At 32.1% G+C, this 20,993-nt stretch overlaps 1 protein-coding gene across 1 annotated transcript in view; it reads left to right on the top strand.

Moving 5' to 3' along the window:
- The window catches only part of LOC127737341 (uncharacterized), a 37,869-nt gene extending 22,573 nt beyond the window's left edge, over positions 1-15,296 (top strand). The window contains exons 2-6 of the mRNA XM_052247949.1: positions 5,117-6,252; positions 8,018-8,095; positions 9,919-9,981; positions 11,504-11,616; positions 14,105-15,296. Of these exons, the coding sequence (XP_052103909.1) occupies positions 5,130-6,252; positions 8,018-8,095; positions 9,919-9,981; positions 11,504-11,616; positions 14,105-14,302 (1,575 nt within the window). The 5' untranslated portion in view covers positions 5,117-5,129 and the 3' untranslated portion in view covers positions 14,303-15,296. The remainder of the gene's footprint in view (positions 1-5,116; positions 6,253-8,017; positions 8,096-9,918; positions 9,982-11,503; positions 11,617-14,104) is intronic.
- The last annotated feature ends 5,697 nt before the right edge of the window (positions 15,297-20,993 follow it).

Below are 20,993 nucleotides of genomic sequence, written 5' to 3'. Positions count from 1 at the left end.
TATCCCATCTACTGTTTCTTGACCTTAAGCTATCTCTTACTGAATATTTCACCAGATGGTGAAGTCACATCCAAACACTTTATCAATCTATCTTTATATTGTTGGAAATAACTTCTAAACTGAACCACAAAGGTGTAATGAGATGTTTTCAGACAATCATATCTTACCTCGCGCACATTTAAATGTATGTCTTTGTTATTCCGAGGGTGCTATACCAAGGAAGTTATCGTAGGAAACGTGTTACGTAATACTGATTGGACATGGGCTATACATGCGTGAGGAATGATTGTAAAATGTTTTGTACTTGCAAATTTATATCGTTCCCTCAGACCTTAGATGAAATGTGGTTATTATTTTAGGTCCTTTTTGTTCATATAGCTCTTCAACTGTTTCGGTTCTTAAACATCCTTGGCTTTCAAATATTCGGCTTTGATCGTTCCTGATGAAGGAAAACCCAGAAAAGACAATGTAACTTATAAAGTGATGTTTTCATTCTTTGAAACAAATGGTCTCCTTTTTATACCGTAACTGCTAGTCCGTCCTTTGGAGCACCATTTGTATAAAACGATAAAACGCCACACATTATGCTTTCTGTTGGCGTTTTCAATATAAATACCTTGATGATGCAGTTTTTTAAAATCAGCGCAAATTTTGTAATTGTCCACTTTAACGGTTATATTTTGTCTATATCACTGGCCAAGAGTATTATATACAGAAATGCATCGTCTGGTTATATTTTTGTTTGAAAATTTTCATGATATTATCTAAAAAAATATGTTTCTTCCACCACTTACCGTCGAAAATATTTACCAATACACATAGACTGTCTTGAAGTATTATTTTTGACGGCTTGTGTTGTTTGGTTTCTGTCTTATATTGAAGTGTACATCACATGTTATTCACATGAAGAAGGACGTAATATTCTTGTATCAAACTTCTCATGTTTCATACCTCAAAGTGAAAACAATGCAAATCAATTTAGATAATTATATCCTTCATTATCTAAGATATACATGATGTGATTGGTCAGATCATCCATCCCATTGATCAAAGAAACTTTGACCTTTGTTGTTATGACGTGGTCATGACGTGGGATGCATGTTAAGTTACAAATCATTTCTTATTAATTGCATTTCTTTTCATATCAATAGTATTGTAATTTTAAATTATGACCATGTTTTGATGATTTAAACTATTGATTTCTATTGTTTTGACGATTCCATGTTTGGTAGAACCACGAGTTTTATGTTTGCACAAAGAATCGAATGTATCCATTATGAATAATAAAACCCACTGATTTGACGACCAATCCCATCTATATGGCCTACCTTATAACTTCACTATTATACATCGACATTTATTTGACATCAAAAAGACGGAAATATCAAATTGTGGGCAGGTGATTGTGATAATTGCACAAAAAAGTGCAGAATCCTGTTCTTTGACCATTCATCCCTATTTTTTGTGTTTATTATAAGTTCTACGGACGCCATCAGTATTTCGTTGACTGTTATGGAATATCTGTATCATAGCTTATCACACCCAGTTTTTGGTGGGGTTCGTGTTGCTTAGTCTTTAGTTTTCTATGTTGTGTTTTGTGTACCTTTTGTTTGTCTGTTTTCCTGTTGGTCTTTTTCTTTTTCAGCCATGGCGTTTTCATTTTATTTTCGACTTATGAGTTTGAATGTTCCTTTGGTATCTTTTGCCTTTCTTTTATCACGAATATGTTCAATATGTCGAAGCCAGAATCCCGCCCTCTCTAAGTTTCTTCTTTCCTCATATAACCGGTATCTGAATAATATAAAAAGTGTTTCGTGTTTATTTTGTAAAAAGGTACTTTAGATTTAAAAGAAAAATACAATAATAGCGGAAATAACTTTAAACTGTGTTAGATTTCAATGTTTTATTGATTATAGGGAATTTACATGATTTAGAATGAATTGGATATTTGTACAAAGACAATTACGTGATGGATTATATCAAATCCCTCATTTTATTAAATTTGCCATACAAATATATCAAGTTTCCTGATCAAATTTTCAAAACCTGTAGGCCATTTTAATAAAAATCTTTGTCAAGAATACTCTGTCAACCTAGCCGAAATGATGGGAAAAGAGTGCTTTATTCTTTACCTTCACACGAATTAAAAAAATATAAACGTTAAATATCTCCTGCACATAAAAGAGGGACGAAAGATACCAGAGGGACAGTCAAATTCATAGATCGAAAACAAACTGACAAATGGTGATTTTTAAACAAAAAATATAAGATGCCGAATTTATTCTGTAATCAATACAAATCATGATGAATATTTTCGATTAAAGGATAAGAATGCAGAATCATCCATAGTTACCTAAGTCAGTAAACAATAAGTGGAGATTAAGAACAGCAACAAAGCTCGGGTTTCTTTGCTTTTAGTCTTGTCTAGTGTGTGAAGAGAGTTTGTTTCATGAATCAATTCATCATTCCATTTCCATTAAACCAGACATTGATTTAACAAAGTCGGTATTGAATAAAACAAAACATCATCCAAGATTGAATAAAAAGTGAGTTGGTATACGACAGTGATACAGCGATCCATTGCACAAAACATAAACGTCACCATATCGTCGTATTAGTCTATTAGTTTCCACATTAAATAAAAAAATATAGATGGCTATACTTGATAGGGAAAACGGTACTATTTATTCTGCCATAGGCGACAATATCAACATTTTCTAAATTTACCACTTTTTATAATAAAAACCTGGACAAAACAGTTATGTGTGGTGTTAGTACTTTATTATTCTGTTTTAAAAATTTAAGCCAAATAGTATCATGACCAACTTCCAACGGAAAATAGTATCCATGCCCACCGTCATTTTACACCAAATTTATGAAATTTTGGAAGTCTTTTTGAATAATTCTCTAGAAAATATTTCAATGGGTTTCAAAATTTATATTGTTAATATACACACTGCAGTTATTCATTGATAAATAAAAAAAATATATTGTACCCTTACACCCATCACAGCTCTCCAAAAGGCCAACTTATGTTGGGAAAATGTAATAGTACTATTTTCCCTGATACGACACTCCTGCGCTCTTCCATTTTTATTTTATAAAACTATACGGTTCTATCTCCGGCTTCCCATTGTATTATAATGGCGGAATTTCTGAGAAAAATAGTATTAAAGTATTTCAGAAATGTTTGCTCTTCAAAAATAATTCTTAAAATTCTATTAGTGATGCTATTCTTAAATTTTCTACACAATTTGACCTTAATCTATGAGTAATTCTCAACATATCATGCATTGCATGAATTTTTTAAAAAAAGTCTAGTTTTGTCTACAGAATGAATATTACAGATATAAATTATGCACCAAATCCTTTTACAAAGGTTGAGTAAATATACATTAATATGCTTGTTGGGAAGCTTATTGTCTACTATTAAAGCTTATCTATAACAAATTGATTTATACTATTAGCTTGTAGTCTGAAATGAATTCAGTGTTTAATTAAGAGTTTTACCGTAATCAATATCGCACTAAGCTATTTGGTTTTCTGTTGAAAACATCTGCTGTGATCACTACCAAGTTCCTGTGATTGATCTTGATACTGCGGTGTTTGTCTGTGTAGTTCTAAATAATTAATCTGAACTATGACAAGACATCCTCCAATTAATGAAACGTGTCAATTGCACAGAATAAGCCCTAAGTATACTAAGGGAAAGACATTGAACAAAAGCATATTGGATTGATTCAATATTTCGACTATTGTAAATATAAGTTTGCCATAAAATGATACGGTTTGAATTTCAGATCAGATTTTTATATTGCTAATATTCTATGTTCCATCCATAGTTTACAGTGCCAACAATAACCTGCTTTTGGCATCGCGACAAACCTAAAATGTTTTATAGATACTACTGACTATACTTCAGTGTTTGTAATTTCTCTAGGATGAATTCAATTGAAATCTTGTTAATACATAATTTTGACATTATAATAATTCTATACATGGTTAACAAATCTTTGCATAAAATATATACTTTCAAAAGATAATTTCAGTCCTGGAGCACATCTTCACAAAAGCTTGCGCTAATCTGTTCAATTACGTTATTTACAATTTACTAAAAAGTGAAAGATGGAAATACATAGTCACTCTCAGTTCTAAGTATTTTAACAATGGAAAATAGTATCAGGCTTATTAGTTTCAAATCAGGTTTTCTTTCTTGTTGTAAAGATAAAACATCAGAAAAGGAAACGCCACATTTTTAATTTTAAATGAAATGCCCTATGTGATAAGGGACTTTCCGTATTGAATTTTTTTTGAAGTTCGGTATTTTTTGTTATTTTACTTTTTCTATATAGTTAGTTATTATTACCTTGAAATCTCTATACATAACTTTTAAGTCGAAACAAAGGTGTTCTTTATTCAAATTTACAAATAAATGAACATCTTCTAGTTAATTGTGTCATTTTGCTATTGTCTCATCGACGTTTATTCCACCTCTCAATTAGATATATTTAATACAGTTAAGCCTGAAAAGAGAAATAGATATCCAAGAACATGTCATATGTCTAGATTTTAAAACTCTCTAAAGATACCAGGCTTATAATTCAATACGTCATACGCGTGTTTTGACTACAAAAACTCATATGTGACGTTCGTATTAAAATAGTTTGATGGCCAAGATCAGTTCTGATGTTGAAGAGCATTGAGCGAAAAGTCAAAAGTTGTTCCAAATCTGGCTTAGGTTATCTATTTCTGGTTGTAGAAAAAGTTATTGTTTTGAAAGATTTTAACGTTTCATTAACGGTAAAACAGGGAGTGACTGTATCGTTGATATTTCTTGTCAGTACACGAGCACTAGCTATTTGGCTAGTGATACTCTCGACAACGAAACGTCCATCAGCAGTTGCATCGAAATAGTGGTTTTAAAACTTAGTAAAAGTTTCAAGGATTGTAATTTAAAACTCTTTAAAATCGTTTCAAGACTCATCAATGTTGGTAAACCAAATATTTCAAAAATATAAATCGTGTTCCAATATGATTACACCCTGCATTTTAACAGATTAAATCTATATTTTGTATTTGTTTGCACTTCTAATAGTTGTTATTTTACTTATTGTAGGTAATTTGCCAGAATGAGAGAATTTTTGTTATTACCGGTTATTCTTACATTCCTACAATTTAGACAGAATCAGTCATTTTCTGTACAAAAACGACACACAAAGTCAAATTCAGATTTAGATAATGCTTTAGAAGTGCTGAGAAGAAAACGGAGACGGATTGATGATTCTAATATACGAACAATGTATGGAGATTTAGCAAGTCAGTATTTGCCTTATGATGAATATGTTCCAGGTGGATATAACGAAGATGATGTTGGAAATGAAGATCTAGCAGATCAGTATCAACTTGCTAAAATCCTCAATTCATATCAAGACCAATATAGAGATGACACCGATAATACTAATACACAAGATCAGTTAAGTGAAACGGAAACACCAACAATTGAAGAAATTAAAGAGATGTTTGATGAGATTGATAAAAATGACGGTAAGAATAAAGTTGAAAGCTCAGATTCAAAATCTGATAAGAAAAGTGATAAAATTTCACAACAACAAATGGACGAACTGTTATCTGAAGCAGCAAAAGTTCCCACTGATAATACAAAATCGTCAGTAGATGAAAATAGCAAAGAAAATACACCAGAACCGGTTTCACCTGACGAACTGAAAGATGTCTTTAAAGAAACGAAAACACAGAAACAACAAGAGGGTCTGGGGAATGCAAAAGTCGGATCAATTAGTCAAGAATACGTTAATAATAACCAAGGCAATTCTTTACTAAAAAAGAAGAAACGTATGACAAAGCGAGATAACAACTCAGGAAAAGAAGAAGAGACTAAAGATGAAATGCTTTTAAATCTTGTCCAGGAAGTACAAGAACTACGCGGCAAGGTTGCTAAACTGCAGCTTGTAGAATATCTTGAAGACAAAGAGAATGATTACTTAGCATCTGCTTTGAAAGCAGCTACACTAGCGCAACTAGGTAAAGCTGAACCATATCTTGAAGATGAGTATGGGGATATTCAGAAAGCTCTCGATATAGAAGAGACCCTTCAAGCTATCAAAGAAGCAACAGAAAATCCAGGGGAAGACGAAGAGGCTCCAGTACAAGAAGTTACTGAAAAACGTAGTCAGCCGCCTTTCGAAGATAACCTAGGTTTGTGGTATGATGAACCTGTTCCTGGCCAAGATCAAGGTAATGAAAATAAAGATATAGACATGGCTTAAGTGAATATGTTCAATATTGTAAACTTGAAGATGGCTATAAGGAACTATTCACAATAGTTGCATTTCTTCGTAATAACGTCCTTGTATGGTAAAAAAGTAAAATAAAAATACTGAACTCCAAGGCAAATTCAAACGGGGAAGTCCATAAAACTGACAAAACCAAACGCTATCAATCAATAGAACAAGTGAAAAACAACTGCCATATTCCTGTCTTGGCACAGGCATTTTTCGAGGGAAATGGTGGGTTAAGCCTGGTTTTATAGCTAGCTAAACCTCCCACTTGTATAACAATTGTTTATAGGTCCGTTATATTGACAAAATTGAGTAAGCAACCCAAACAGACATAATAGGTTAACGTGACCATTATTTGGATCCATCTGTCAAAACTGTGTACACATACATAAAGACATACAACTCAACTTATCATTGAATTTGTACTAACCATGAGGAACATGATGGGTGCCACAAGCGGGACAGGGTCTGCTTACCGTTCCGGAGCAACTACGGTAATATTACATCCAGTGTGGTTCATGTTGCTCAGTGTTTGGTTTTATATGAACTGTTTTGTGTATCTATTTGTCTTTTGTCTTCTTTCGATGTTTGCCACGACGTTGTAAGTAAGTCAGTAAGTAAGTAAGTACATTTTATTTAGAGACGATAATTATGTCCACTCAACAATAAACATGAGCTTGCTTTTACAACCACCAACTATAACACATGTACAAAACATCACAATAAGGTTTCAAATAAGAGAAATACACATAAGCATAAAAATGCCAGCACACATTATTTTAGATAAGATAAGCAAACATAAGCATAAGATTAAGTTAAAAATAAATATGGATCAAAAGCACTATAAAAATGTCCAATCAGCACATAAATAACAACTTAAAACAAAGCATGAGATTATGGCAAAATTAAAAGTTCACAACAAGCAGAAAGCACTATTATTAACTTAATGCAAGACATGTAGCTAACAAGCATATATAAAAAAAGCAAGAAGCAATCTATAGGAAACACAATATTTAATATCATGTTTACGCATATTTAGGCGCATCTAAATTGAGATGATTTTTCCCATAGTAAACTTTTATGTACCAACATTAGAGCTGGTAAAATTGAAGTCGTAACTTCAACAGTTTGACTGGTACCTTGATTGACTGTTACTGAATATCACAATTGATAACATATATGCTGCAATTGTCGAAGCAATGATCCGGTTATTATTTCTTAGTTGATGACTGAATACTGATACGACTCAAAATTCGAGTTTACTTGTCACGAACAATACGATGGGTACTTCTATAAGAACACGAACTGCAAACCCTTCATAATCAAATATGTTTGGTTTTTTCTCCTTTTTGTCAATTAGGGGTTGCCTTTGTTGGCATATTTTCTGCAGGAATCGAGTTGCCTAACCTTCAGTTTTTTATTCTTTTCTGTTGTTATGGTTTTGTTTCTGCCCTGCTACACAATATGATTTATTGTTGCCCCTTGGTATGTTTATAAAGTAGGGTAGCAAGAATGTGTAATACACTTTTAATGATAGAGTATTTCATTCATTAACGCTCAAAAGATTGAATTCCTTATTTTGCAACTTAAATTTTCTCTCTATCAATATGTTTTATCACAGCGTACATAAAGGAAAATACAATTCGATTACAATACCAGACATATGCATTTTAATGAATACTTACAAAGGATGTTAACCTGTATTGTTGAATTGTTTACAGGAGATGCTCAGCAGAAGTTAGAAGACTTTGTAAAGCAGTACAGACAAAGATATGATGTTGAAGACGATAATGAAAATGGTAGGAATAAAACCATCATATATTCAAATGTTGTATGCGAGGATAAGGGTTTTCCAGAAATATGAAAATCATACTTACCTAAAATGTGTTTTTTTTTAACTTTCACTTGGTAGGTACCGCTTCAGGTAGACATACCATTAGTCCATGTTAGTTCTATCTACAAAGTAGTTAGTCCTGGCGTTATTTTTAGACTAAAACATTTGTTTAAATTAGCAATTTAAGTACTTTATAATTGTACTAAAACCAATGAAACTAACTACTCTAAGAAATGTTGACAGTAGATGATTTTGACTGAACTATTTATGTCAATTTAGTTGTGATGCCCATTTGGTTTCGAGCTTACCGTATGAAGGTTTCCAACAGGTATCGGTATCATTTTTTTATAACCGCCTTTGATGGACCATCAATTCCTGTAGTACCAGTAGCACTAACTAGCCAGCACTTTTTTGCATAGTTTCAGGCAAAGGACAGGGTACGATAAAGGCCTTTTTTGGTCTTACGTTTTACTGAAATTTGAACTTTTAACTAAAGACTTCTATTTAAGTCTTTTTTAAAGTTGAGGTGTGGCAAAATTAAAAACCAAGAATTGTTTATCCTTGTAGTCACGATAAATGCAGTTTTGATGTCACGAAAAGTGTCCTTTTTCTCATTTTCTTAAAAAATACAATTTGGTCATTTTTTGCATAGTTTTTGGACCCGGAAATAATATAGAGTGCATGCAAGCAACAACTAAATAGTAAACCACAATGTTTGTCTATGTGTAACAACTTTCATGTTAATATTTTTGTGATCCTTGCATGCACTTAATATTTCTCAATACTAATGTGTGTGAAAATATGCATATTTGGTCCTCTTTTGCAAAAAAAATTAAAGTTTACTATCTTTACACTATAGACTATGGAACAATTTGTACCACATGTTTTTATACTAAATGTTGTTTTAACTATATAACATATAATTCGAGAGAGAGAAAATGTCCATTGATTGTGAACAATTGAAACTGAAACAAGATTGAGTACTTTATTGGAGACAAAAGTTTAGTAATAATGCCTTTTTAGTTTCCATATATCTAAGTGCCTCAGTCATTTGGCGTCAATGGCATATCTTCGATAGCTCCCGTTATTCACAGACCTTTTGGTTTTATAGCTCCTCAAATGTTTAGGTATTTATACATTCTTAGCTTTCACGTGTTTTGCTCTGAGCGTTCGTGCTGAATGTAAATCCAGAAAAGCACAGGATTATTTTTAGAATTGTATATGGTAAAGGCACTTACCCATTGAACTCTTCATTTCTTTTTTTATTGTGTTTTTAAATCGCTGTTTCATTCCCATATACCATACACATATTCTTTAATTGCTTTTAGTCGCGATTAATATGCATCAAATTGAATATAGTGTGGTTATCAACAATTAACGACTACTGAAAACAAAAATACAAGAATATAATTTGATTTGAATTAGATAGGCTCTGAAAAATCGTTGACTAGAATAAAAGGTTAGATTACTTAAAGAAAAAAAAAGAGAAGGCTTGAAAAAATTTTGCAATGTAATAGGTCAACATTGGACCTTACAAGTTAAATAAGGGTATTGTACGTGCAGGGAACATAGCATTCTTCAAACACGAGGTATTAGACTGATTTCTACATACCGTTCGGACATGGCTGAGTATTTGTAGATCCGTCACAACAGACCGGACACATATACAAACGTGTTTTACTGCTGACGGAAATGTTTGTGTGACCATGTCTCTTTATCCCAGGCAACCTATATGACAACTGATATATTTTTATATCTTCAATATGCACTATTCTGTTTTTATTTCAGATGTTGAAGATGAAAGCATTGTTCCCGAAAACATTCCTGTTCCAGTCCTCCCGACTACAGAGGGTAAGATGTATTTTACAAATCGAAGAAAGAACGCACGCGTGTTGGTGGCCATCATCAGTTTCTCAAACTAATTCTCCAAATACAATACAATTGCATACGTCAATCATTAATTAACAAAGGAGGCAAACACTTTTGTTTGTCAAATAAAGGCAACAGTAGTATACCGGTGTTCAAAAGTCATAAATCGATTGAGAGAAAACAAATCCTGGTTTCAAACTAAAACCGAGGGAAACACATCAACTATAAGGGGAAAACAAAGGAACAACAGGAACACTGAAGTGCAGCAAAAACAAACGCCAACATACATAGAAACGAACTATTTGATAACAACTGCCATATTCCTGACTTGGTACAGGACATTTTAAGAAAAAATGGTGGGTTGAACTTGGTTTTATGGCTAGCCAAACCTCCCGCTTATATGACAATGTTAAAAAAAAATATCGCTAGAATGACAACACTACGTGGCAGAAATACAGCACAAACACACGCAAGAACACTCATCACAGAGAAATGCACAAACAAATAATATAATAGTCGACACAACATGCAAACCGCAAAACAACAACGAACATCTTCCATCAACGACAGACACATTTGTTCAACAAATACAGAACACATATCTGTTTGCTGCATTTGTTCAACTATATGTTTAAAGAGTTAAATACAAATTTGAGGGGCGTTTACTTATATCAGCTGAAATATTCAAATGTCCAATTATGATAGACTTACATGTAAAACAGATTAAAAACGGACGGAATAACAAAACTACAAAATGAAATTCAAAATTCAAAAAAAAATGGCAGTATGCAAGTTTTAGATGCATTAACAAGACAAAACCGGTAGTTATGATAGATTGACGATAAAAAAATATGTTCGATCTTTGACAAAATTCAAATATATTACGCGATTGTGGAAACTAATACATAGTAATCATCGACCGAATCTTGTAGGCGACCGGGGAACTTTAAATCGACCATTATCATTCCCTTTTATCTGAAATGATAACAACACCTTTTTTGATGGAAACGTCATATTGAAATTGGCGTATCACATTTACTGAGATACGTATCGTAGTTAGCTATAGTTTATTTCCAATCCAGAATGAAACTGTACAAGAGGAACACTGAAATCATCGCTTTTGATCCAAGTTTTAAAAAGTCTATCGGCGTGAGATTGAAGATCATGATTAATGTTTCTGTAGTAGCCTTAGTTAATTTATGTGATATACGACAACTCGTTTCTGAGTGTATAACTTCAACTTCACACAACTTCGTCCATCATTAGGTCAAAAGAAAATGTTAAAGATCATTAGGAGTAATCAACAATATCAACTTTACTTTTTTGAAAAATACTGTTCTTTAAAAACAATAGTGTCTTTCAATTTTTTTTTGTGCTTAGGAAATATCACACTACATAGCCATTTATGTCCCTTTTCTGTACTGTATCTTTTCAGAAATGATCTTAAAATGTTCTACGTTCTTTTGTGTATGTAATAATTTAAATAAATATTTATTTTTTGTAGATATATGTCCACAGCTTGACCTTCTAACTTCAAACTGTGAGGTTGCTTCTTTACTTGATATAGACGATGAAGCAAGAGATTTGTGTAACAGACATGAAGTTTGTTATATCTGCGTAAGTAAACTAATATATCATAGTATTACCGAAAAGCAAGTTATGTTCAACATTCCCTAGATTTGTGCAAAATTTATTATATTGGCGGCTTGTGCACGGAATCCCAATTACTGGTTTCCAAATAGATTTGGTTCCAAAAGTTAATAAAACAAAATCATAAAGTTTAAATAAAAAGTTACCTTTTTTATTTTATAGTCACCAGAAATCCGATTTAAACAGTAATACATGTATCCATATTCTTAAATAGAGACGTAGTTTCAATGTAGTTTCTAGCTATAATAATTAACAAATTTATAAAGAAACTCTTATTCATAAATCCTAACAAAATCTTTCACTTACTGATGCTATATTGGTCATCATGTTATTTGATTTTCTTCAAAAACGACAACAGGCTCCCGACTTAAGACTTTTTTTTATAGTAATGATGTTAAAATCAGTTTCAAAGACTTGAATAAATTTTTATAGATTCTAAGGTAAATAGATATTCTGTATATTTTCATATTTTTGTTGATCTGATATGTAAAATTTATCCTGCTCTTTTATTTAAAGTTTACATCTTTGTTGTCTATTCGACTTTAAAGATGACAATTCCATTAGTCCATCTATTAAATGGAACAATCATAAATCTCTTACTTCCTAAAACAGGATTACGGATAAAGTTCTGCCATGTATTTATCAGAGGATTTACCGTATCTTATCATGTTGTGTTACATGGTATCTTAGTCTAGACGCCATATAATTAACCATCGAGATGACCTCCGAAGACTGCCGACAGTCACATAACCCGAAATAAACATAGACATAAATATAAATAGATAGCGATCTCGTGCAATTGGACTTTTCTAGGTCTGTTTGATTTCATGTTATAGGTTAAAAAAATAAGTTAATCATCGTTTTTACCTGTATAAGAATGATTTTTTGTGGATCGAATCAGTCAACGAAATGGTTAATAGTAACCTCTGTTTCACTTTCAATGTTGTCATTCTTTTCCTTTTAATGACTGAACACGACTAATACATGCATAACCAATCTCTAGCTAAAGGGTTAAATTGAAAGTCACATGAATACGGATTCAATGAGGTCGAATTATTCACTTGCAAGTGAATAATTCATCAGCGATGTTTCTTAGCTTATTTTGACAAAATTGAACTAAACTGGCTGCTAAAAGCGAATTATTATTTCACTATTTCACTTTCATTAATGATTGAAAAAAAATAATCATATTTCTTTTTTTTTTATATCTCGTAGCTAATGCCCCTTATTAACACTGTTTTTTTCTTTGTTATTTGAAAAGAACTGCAATGATGTCTAAAGTTTTTCAATTTTAAATTAATTGTTGGGTGAGTTGACATACATTTACATCAAAAGATTTTCTACATTATTATAATCCCGCCATTGTATTATTGTGCTATGGTAATTTTTTGTATTCTTTGTCTATAGAGTGTATATATGCCAGTTTGTTTTTCTTTGTTGACATAGTCGTTTGTTTTTATAGTGATTAAGATTATAACACAATGTTGACTGCTGTACCCAAATTTTTGACATTTTTACCTATTATGTCTGTTTGTTTTGTTCACACTGTTGTCAATATGATGGAATTTTATGCGACTGTCATACAAGTGAAAGGTTTAACTAGCTATAAAACCAGGGTTAATACACCATTTTCTACATAAGGAAATACCTGTACCAAATCAGGAATATGACAGTTGTTTTCCATTCGTTTGATGTGTTTGAGCTTTTGATTTTGCCATTTGATAAGGGACTTTCCATTTTGAATTTTCCTTGGAGTTCGGTATTTTTGTTATTTTACCTTTTTTTTGTAATCCGTGAACGAATGCAGAAACCGTTATCGTTTGGGAATTAGCTTAAAGCAATTGTACGTTTATAACACTTTTTGCTCATTATCGTCCTCCGATTTCAGATGATGATTTCGAAAATGTTTTATATGCCATTTTTAATGTGAAACTTGATTCATCGTATTCATGATACCGATGTTTATTTATTTCTAGCCAACTTTAATGTTTTCTTAGTCATTCTTACAAGCATCATCATTGAATATTATTGTTCAGATGAAATTGCTTTCGTAAATAAGATTGCGTTCTTACCAGCAAATGTTTTCATACTAAGGAAGAACGATCTCAGAACGTATTTCTGACTGACGAGTGTTTAAGGTTATCGTTTTGTAGCACAGCTAATTTCATCTGAAGTTTTGTTTTTTCATTGGGATACAGTCTCGCGTTCGAAAGACGACCAAATCATGTTAATCAAATAGAATTGTTTTCTTTTCAATACTTGACATTTAATTGTTGACTTTTTATACATTGTGACTTATATGGAGAGTTGTCTCATTACCATACGGCCTTCAAGAATGAGATGAGCAAAATCCATACCATATAAAAGGTAGGCATGACAAAATGTAAAAGATATTTAGAATGATATATATTACAAGTATAATATTTTTTTATGAACGAAAATGTTTATTTCCTAGGGTGCAACTGTAGGATTAAATCAGCAAGATTGTGATACTGGATTCCGATCAGAAACAGTAGAAAGATGTAGAACCAGTCATTGTATCCAGTCCGGAGCAGAGTTCTTATGGTTTATCAAACAAGACCATAAATTCACCAACAGTTACATTGAACAATGTGATGCTGCATGCGTTAAAAAATACATCGTTGGTCAATAGTATTCATCATTCAAAGTTCGTAAACATTTCACACTTGATAATGAATATGTGTGATGTGATATACATGATAATGAATGAAATGTTAACTTGCATAAAATGCAGGGTTAACATGAAAGGCAAACTGTCCAAACTTATTTTCAAATTTCATATATTATTGACAATGTATATACATACTGAAAAGGAATAACTTTAATGTCAAAGTGTACAACTTTTTCCCTCATTAATTTAATTCTCTAAATTACAATCAAACAAGCAGAAGTTTTAATATTGACATTTAAAGTGCAAACGTTTCGCAGTTAAAGAAAAATACACCTGTTTGTATATCCTTTCATTGATTGAATATCTTCTTGTACTCTGAAATAGCCAAATTATAAAGAACGCGTCTTCGACCTACAACACATTTCAGCAAAAAAAAAAAAGAAATAAATCTTTAAATATAGGGTACAGGTTATCATGAGCACTATTTATCCTAATCTCGCTGCAACGATTTTTCAATTTTTAGTAAAACTTAAGAATTGAAAAAATGTATAAAAATAAACGCCAATTACACAAAGCATGTTGCGACGTCTTAATACCTCTTAATAAACTTCAATTATTTGCTTATAAAGATATATGTTGTGGTAACTAACATTGTGTGTTTTCCGCTCTCTGCAAAAATAGAAACGTTTTTTGTAGAAGAATATATATGCAGTATTCGTTTGAACTCTATTCCTAAGTAACTTAAAGTATTAAATTCTGTAACCAAAGACGGATAACTATTTTCCGTATCATTAAAACATTTATCTAAGAATAATTTAGACATTCAACTAAAACGTGAAACAAAATTAAATTGGAAAATATTACATACATTTCAATCATACTTCTTAAGTTTGTCTTTAAAGCAAAGCAAATACACAAACTAGAGATAGATTTTATATTTTATCAATAGCTATAGTCTAGTATTTGTATGCTTTGTTACCAATGTTTTTTTCTGAATAAAGAGATTTTGAACGTTTGATGTCTGTAGATAGAGTATCGTACGTTGCTTTTTCATTTGTATTGATAAAACATCTTGTTTTAGAATTTTGTTTTTGAATTTTGATAAACCAATAACATCAAAAGCAAAATGCAATAAAAAATTAACAATGTTAAATAAAAGCAATATAAAAATATACCTGCAATTCGCACCCGTGCATATCAAGACCGGATCAAATTAGATGTTAAAAACATAGCTGTGTCATTTAACTGGTTTTGTTTTCGTCCATATTCAATTCAAGTTTTGGGAAATATAGATACACATTCCCTGTTTTGGGTCATGAAAAATATAAATTTGTGAAGAACCACAGCGATTCCTTCGAAGTTGCGGTAAAATGAAATTATAATGTCATACATTGTAGTATAGTCAAGATATTCTGCTGATGCCCGATTTGTTCAAAAGTTTTATCAAGAAAAACATAAGGAACAGTTACCATTGTCTCATACTGTGAATGTACGACATTAAATGTGTTTATTCCAAAATACACCATAGTAAATTCCCCATATTGTATATATTTCACATATTGAATACTTATTGTATACGAGTACTTGGTATTCGGATAGATTTGTCTTGACAAAGATGACAAGAGTTTGATCTAGAACTATGATAAAATAAAAAAGAAAAAATACAACTGTTAAGGGACCGTAAAATGAGTTCAACCTCTCTTTTCTAGAAAATTCTTGACCCAATCAGTAATTAGTATCTCCCAGTTATAAAGATATTCCAGAGCTTGCATTTCCGGAAATTTTACGGACGCCATCAAGAATTGGTTGACCGTTATGGAATATCTGCTGCTTAGATAATGACGGATATGTTCCAATTGGTGTAACCAAAATCCCGTCCTCTTTTCCGAGAATGTGACCTTCCGAATTAGACTTATCACCAGATGTGTACTTACATGAGCAATACGAAGGGTGTTTCATGTGGAGCAGGATCTGCTTACCCTTCCGCAGTACCTGAGATCTCCTCCGTTTGTTGGTGGGGTTGGTGTTGCTCAGTCTTTGGTTTTCTATGTTGTGTTTTGTAGACAGTTTTTTGCCATGACTTTATCAGTTCGTTTTCGACTCATGAGTTTGAATATCACTTTGATATCTTCCACCTCTCTTTATGTATCAACAGTCTCAAATTGTCCCTTGTTGCTAAGTTATTGCAGGTTTAATTTTACTTTTTATGTGCCCACGTCCATATTTCATTTTACTTCAACTAAAATGGAACGACAAGTTGAGATTTTTAATATTAGAGTTTTACCTACCAATTAATATTTGTTTAATTAGAATATAATTTGCGTTAAATAGTTTTCATCACAGACATGAATGTGATCTAGAATAAAACATCATTGAGATGACTATCACCTTACTTGTCTTACACACCGGTAAATACCATGGTATCTAATCAGTTTTAATTTTGTAGTTAAAGTGCTCTTTCAAAATACTCATAATTAAAAAGAAAATTAATGTAAGGATGGTGGTAGAAACCTCACCGGTAGGTATAACTCTTTAATTAAAAATCTCAATTTAGGAACAAATGATTCCATTTTTAATAATATTAGTTATACCTTCGAGTGAGAAATTAACATTTTTCTAATTAGAATATATCCTTTTATTACAAGGCAGTGTTGAATTCAGGCAAAAAGGCGGTTGTTTAATTTCCTTCTATTCAAGAAAATACAGTAGTACAATACCCCTACCCGGCTAAAATTATGCCATCATAGACATAAATTAACCACTATTTAAATCTATTAACATATTATGCTTAAAATAAACGAACAAGACTTACATAAAAGCATGTGTATGCTTGAACTATTTTAAAACCTGATTAGCATCAAAGTTTCGCAAATAGAATCTACTAAGTAGAAAGTAAATTCAACTGCCAAGTTTACAGAATTAAAACTAATTTCAATGAAGGCCCCTTGTAAAAGTCAAACTCGGAGTAAGAACACGCATTAAATGCACATTTAGTTTCATATTTTATCTACGCATTATTATAACTGACTCGGCATTCCAGCTTGAACTAGTGAAAGTTGACACCTGCTCGTATGACTCATTGATTCCAAGAACAAGTTTAACTTCATCAGATTCCTTCAATTTTGCCAAAAATTCTAGTTTTTCGAAGATATCGAAAGAGTCCGTTTTGAATCGATCAGTTTTTCTACGGAAACAAACTATGTACCAATATTTTTTTCCCAAAAATTCATCTGTTGATTTTGTTTTGCTGAGGGATGTCTTACGAAAGTTATACCCTTACTATAAATTTTCATTGATTCATCATCAATTCTGAGACTCTGTAAATCACTTTTTCTTTAAAATGTAATCATGGCAACTAAAAATACAGTTTTTAAAGTAATATACTTTAAATCAATTTCCGGCATAGGCTTATATTATTTCTTTCCAAGAGCCTGTAAAAGTACTTCTGTACTCCATTCTCATGGTACAGTTTTCACCTTTAGCGGTCTCGAATTTAACACATTCTTTATATGTCGTACCATGTGTGGATGCTGACTTACAGGACTATTTTGCACTTGAGGTAACTCTGCAAATTATACAGATCAGCAACCTTATACCAATCCTACTGGTTCTATCCGTTTATGGTCGGTCGGGGAGGAAACTTCCACCAGCACTGGCATCGACACAGTGGTTGTATAAAAACTCATCAAACTTTCTGTTCAAAATTCGAAACTCCCTGAAAATATGTTTCCAATGTGATTTCAATAACCTGTTATAGCACTAGTAGTTGGTCTAATTGGTTTTCGACAATTGCAAATATCGCCATTTCAGCGTGTTTGATGACTTTATTTCCTATAAAAGACGAGATTTCTGGTATTGTGTCAATGGGACACTGGCCAAAATAGTTTGTGGACAGGCCTCCAAAAACTCAACAGAGAAGAGAAATGGAATGTCTAGACGCATGATGCCAAAACATCTGAATTCAGTCTGGCCCAACAGATTTGAATTCTGTAATTTTCTTATGCTCTCTATAGTTATCTTATCTATATAAAAAAACTCCCCCAATATAAAATTAAGGAGATGAGGTATAATTGTCAATGAGACCACTATCCGTCAAAGTTCAAATGAAGTGGATGTAAACAATAATAGGCAACCGTACGGCCTTCAACAATGAGAAAAACCTATACCGTATAGTCGACTATAAAAGGCCTCGACATGAAAATAATGAAACAATTCAATTGAGAACACTAACGACCTAGTTTATAACAAAACAATTTACAAAGAACAAATATAACTGACATGAACCAGCGACAACCACTGAACTACAGGCGTCTGACTTGGGACAGGCACAAAAAGAATGTGGCGAGCTTAAACATGTTTGAAAGCGCCAACCCTCCCCTAACCTGGGACAGTGGTGTTAAAGTACAACATAAGAACACACTTTATCAAATGAGTTGAAAAGGGCATGACTTATCAGATCGATACAAAGCAGAAAAACAGCTAACAAAAACACAGACCGGACGTGGAGGAGTATTTATACAACCGTCACAACAAAATAGACTCGGGGTTTCTGACAGCTAGTTCAAAGCCAATTACAACAACTAATAAAAAAATCATTTATCTAAGACCAAAATATCAGTACACATTCAACATTCAATGGATTTAGTGTAAATATGTCATGAACAGTCAGAGAAAAATATGACTTTGTACAATGCCAAAATATAGGCATCGACAGCATTAATACCGTGTATGTGCATATGTGTATAACAATAATATTAAGTATGGTTTTAATTTACTGATAACAAAATCAGTATTTATTTACCAATAAAAAAAATATTCAAAGATTTAGTTACAGTGTTGAATTGGTAACCTTTTAGAAAAAGTTTATTTAAGGGATTGATAAGTAAAACCCTGATTGTATCTAAATTTCCCTACTCGGTAAACATCATCACCGTAAAAATTAGGATGTGCTATTCCGTTTGAAATAAGTTTTCTACGGGTACAGCCAAACTTCCAAACCATTTTTTTGTATCTATGGAAGAATTTAGTAAAGGTTTTAAGTAATTTGTGGTAACGAAATCCCTGACTTAACAATTTATCAGTAATACATAGATTACGCTCATTGAAATCCAAAACGTCATTAAGACACGGACACGAACGAATTGGGATATATGATTAACACCGTAAATTAACGATAGGGATAGAAAAATCGTCCCTTTTGTCGTAAATGTTTGTGTAGAGTTTCTCGTGTAAAACTGAAATATCAAAATATAGGAAAGGACTGGTATTGCTGTTAATATTTGTATTAAAGTAAGTTCCTTTGGATAAATTTCGGCAGTATATTTAGAGAATTCATATTATCTAACGAAAAATTTCATCAAATATGTTATCACTTGACTAGAAACTAGGCTTGATTTTTCTGTGTTTATCATCAAGCCTGGTTGAACCAACAGATAGAGACATTTCATGCGTTTTAAACTGTATCTGGCCTTGATTCACTTTCAACAAATCGTTTAGATACAATGATATTCTGAAATATTGGGCTTTGCGATCTGCAGCTACCACTGTCACACGTTTAATAAGAATTGGAAGAGCGCAAGCTAAATTTTTCTTAACAAAACTCTTACTATATAGAAAGCTGTATAGTGTCCCGGCATAACAAAAAGGAAATCAATTCCAACAAGAAATCAATCTGCCTACTTTTAACAAAAGGTGGCGGAAGGTACACATGGGAGATTCAAAGCTCATAAGACGAAGAGAAACTAATAACGCCATAACGAAATATGAAAGACAGCGGAAAAAGAAACAATTCAAGTTCCCAAAAACAACAAACAAAAACCAAATTCGACTAACAGTAACCAACTACAACCACTGAATTACAGGCTTTAGACTTAAAACGGTTTTGGTAATAATTCAAACACAAGTGTTTTAAAGATTGAAAAAATGAATAAATGTTTATATACATTCTGAGGCACATATATATGCTGTTCAAAGTAACCTGTATATTTTCATATTTTTTGTGATCTGATAAAATTAATTTATCCTGTTGTTTCGCTAAATGTTTTCATCTTTGTTGTCTAATTTGTTTGTTTTGTTGCTGGTGACAGATTCTAATAATCCGTATATTAAATGGATCAATCATAAATCTCATTTCCTAACACATGATTACTGATAAAGTTCTGTCATATGTTTTTACAATAAACGGTACAACGTTAAAGACGTATGCGATTAATCGAAATGAACATGATGGATGTACGGTAATCAGAGCGCACTACGCTCTATGTTTCTTGGTTTGATTTTTGTTACTCAATGTTAAGTTGCCTGTGTAGTGTTTATGGACTTTTCATTTTATTCTTGTCGTGAAATGGTTTGTATTTTCTTCGACCTACGGAGTTTAATTGCGTCCTTGGCATCATCTCCCTTAACAACAAATCAGTTGAAATGAAAGAGACAGACGATACCAAGGGACAATGAAAAATCACAATTTAAAGTATATATCTAATATAGTTTAGATGAATTGTAATGTATTATTGTTAAATAGAGAGAAACCCTGGATTTCTTGTAAAAAAAAAGAGACTTTTCACTAGAATGCTGGACTAGTGAAATAAATTGTTAACAGCAAGCAATATATTGTTGAATAAAAAAAAAAAAAAAAAAAAAACATATTTAAAGTAAAACAGACAATACCATGGTCAAAAAGAAAAACAATGAAAAGTACAAACAATGCAACAAA

This window comes from Mytilus californianus, unplaced genomic scaffold (assembly GCF_021869535.1).
Source record: "Mytilus californianus isolate M0D057914Y unplaced genomic scaffold, xbMytCali1.0.p SCAF_4, whole genome shotgun sequence".
Lineage (NCBI taxonomy): Eukaryota > Metazoa > Mollusca > Bivalvia > Mytilida > Mytilidae > Mytilus > Mytilus californianus.
This window is presented reverse-complemented; position numbering and strand designations above follow the sequence as displayed.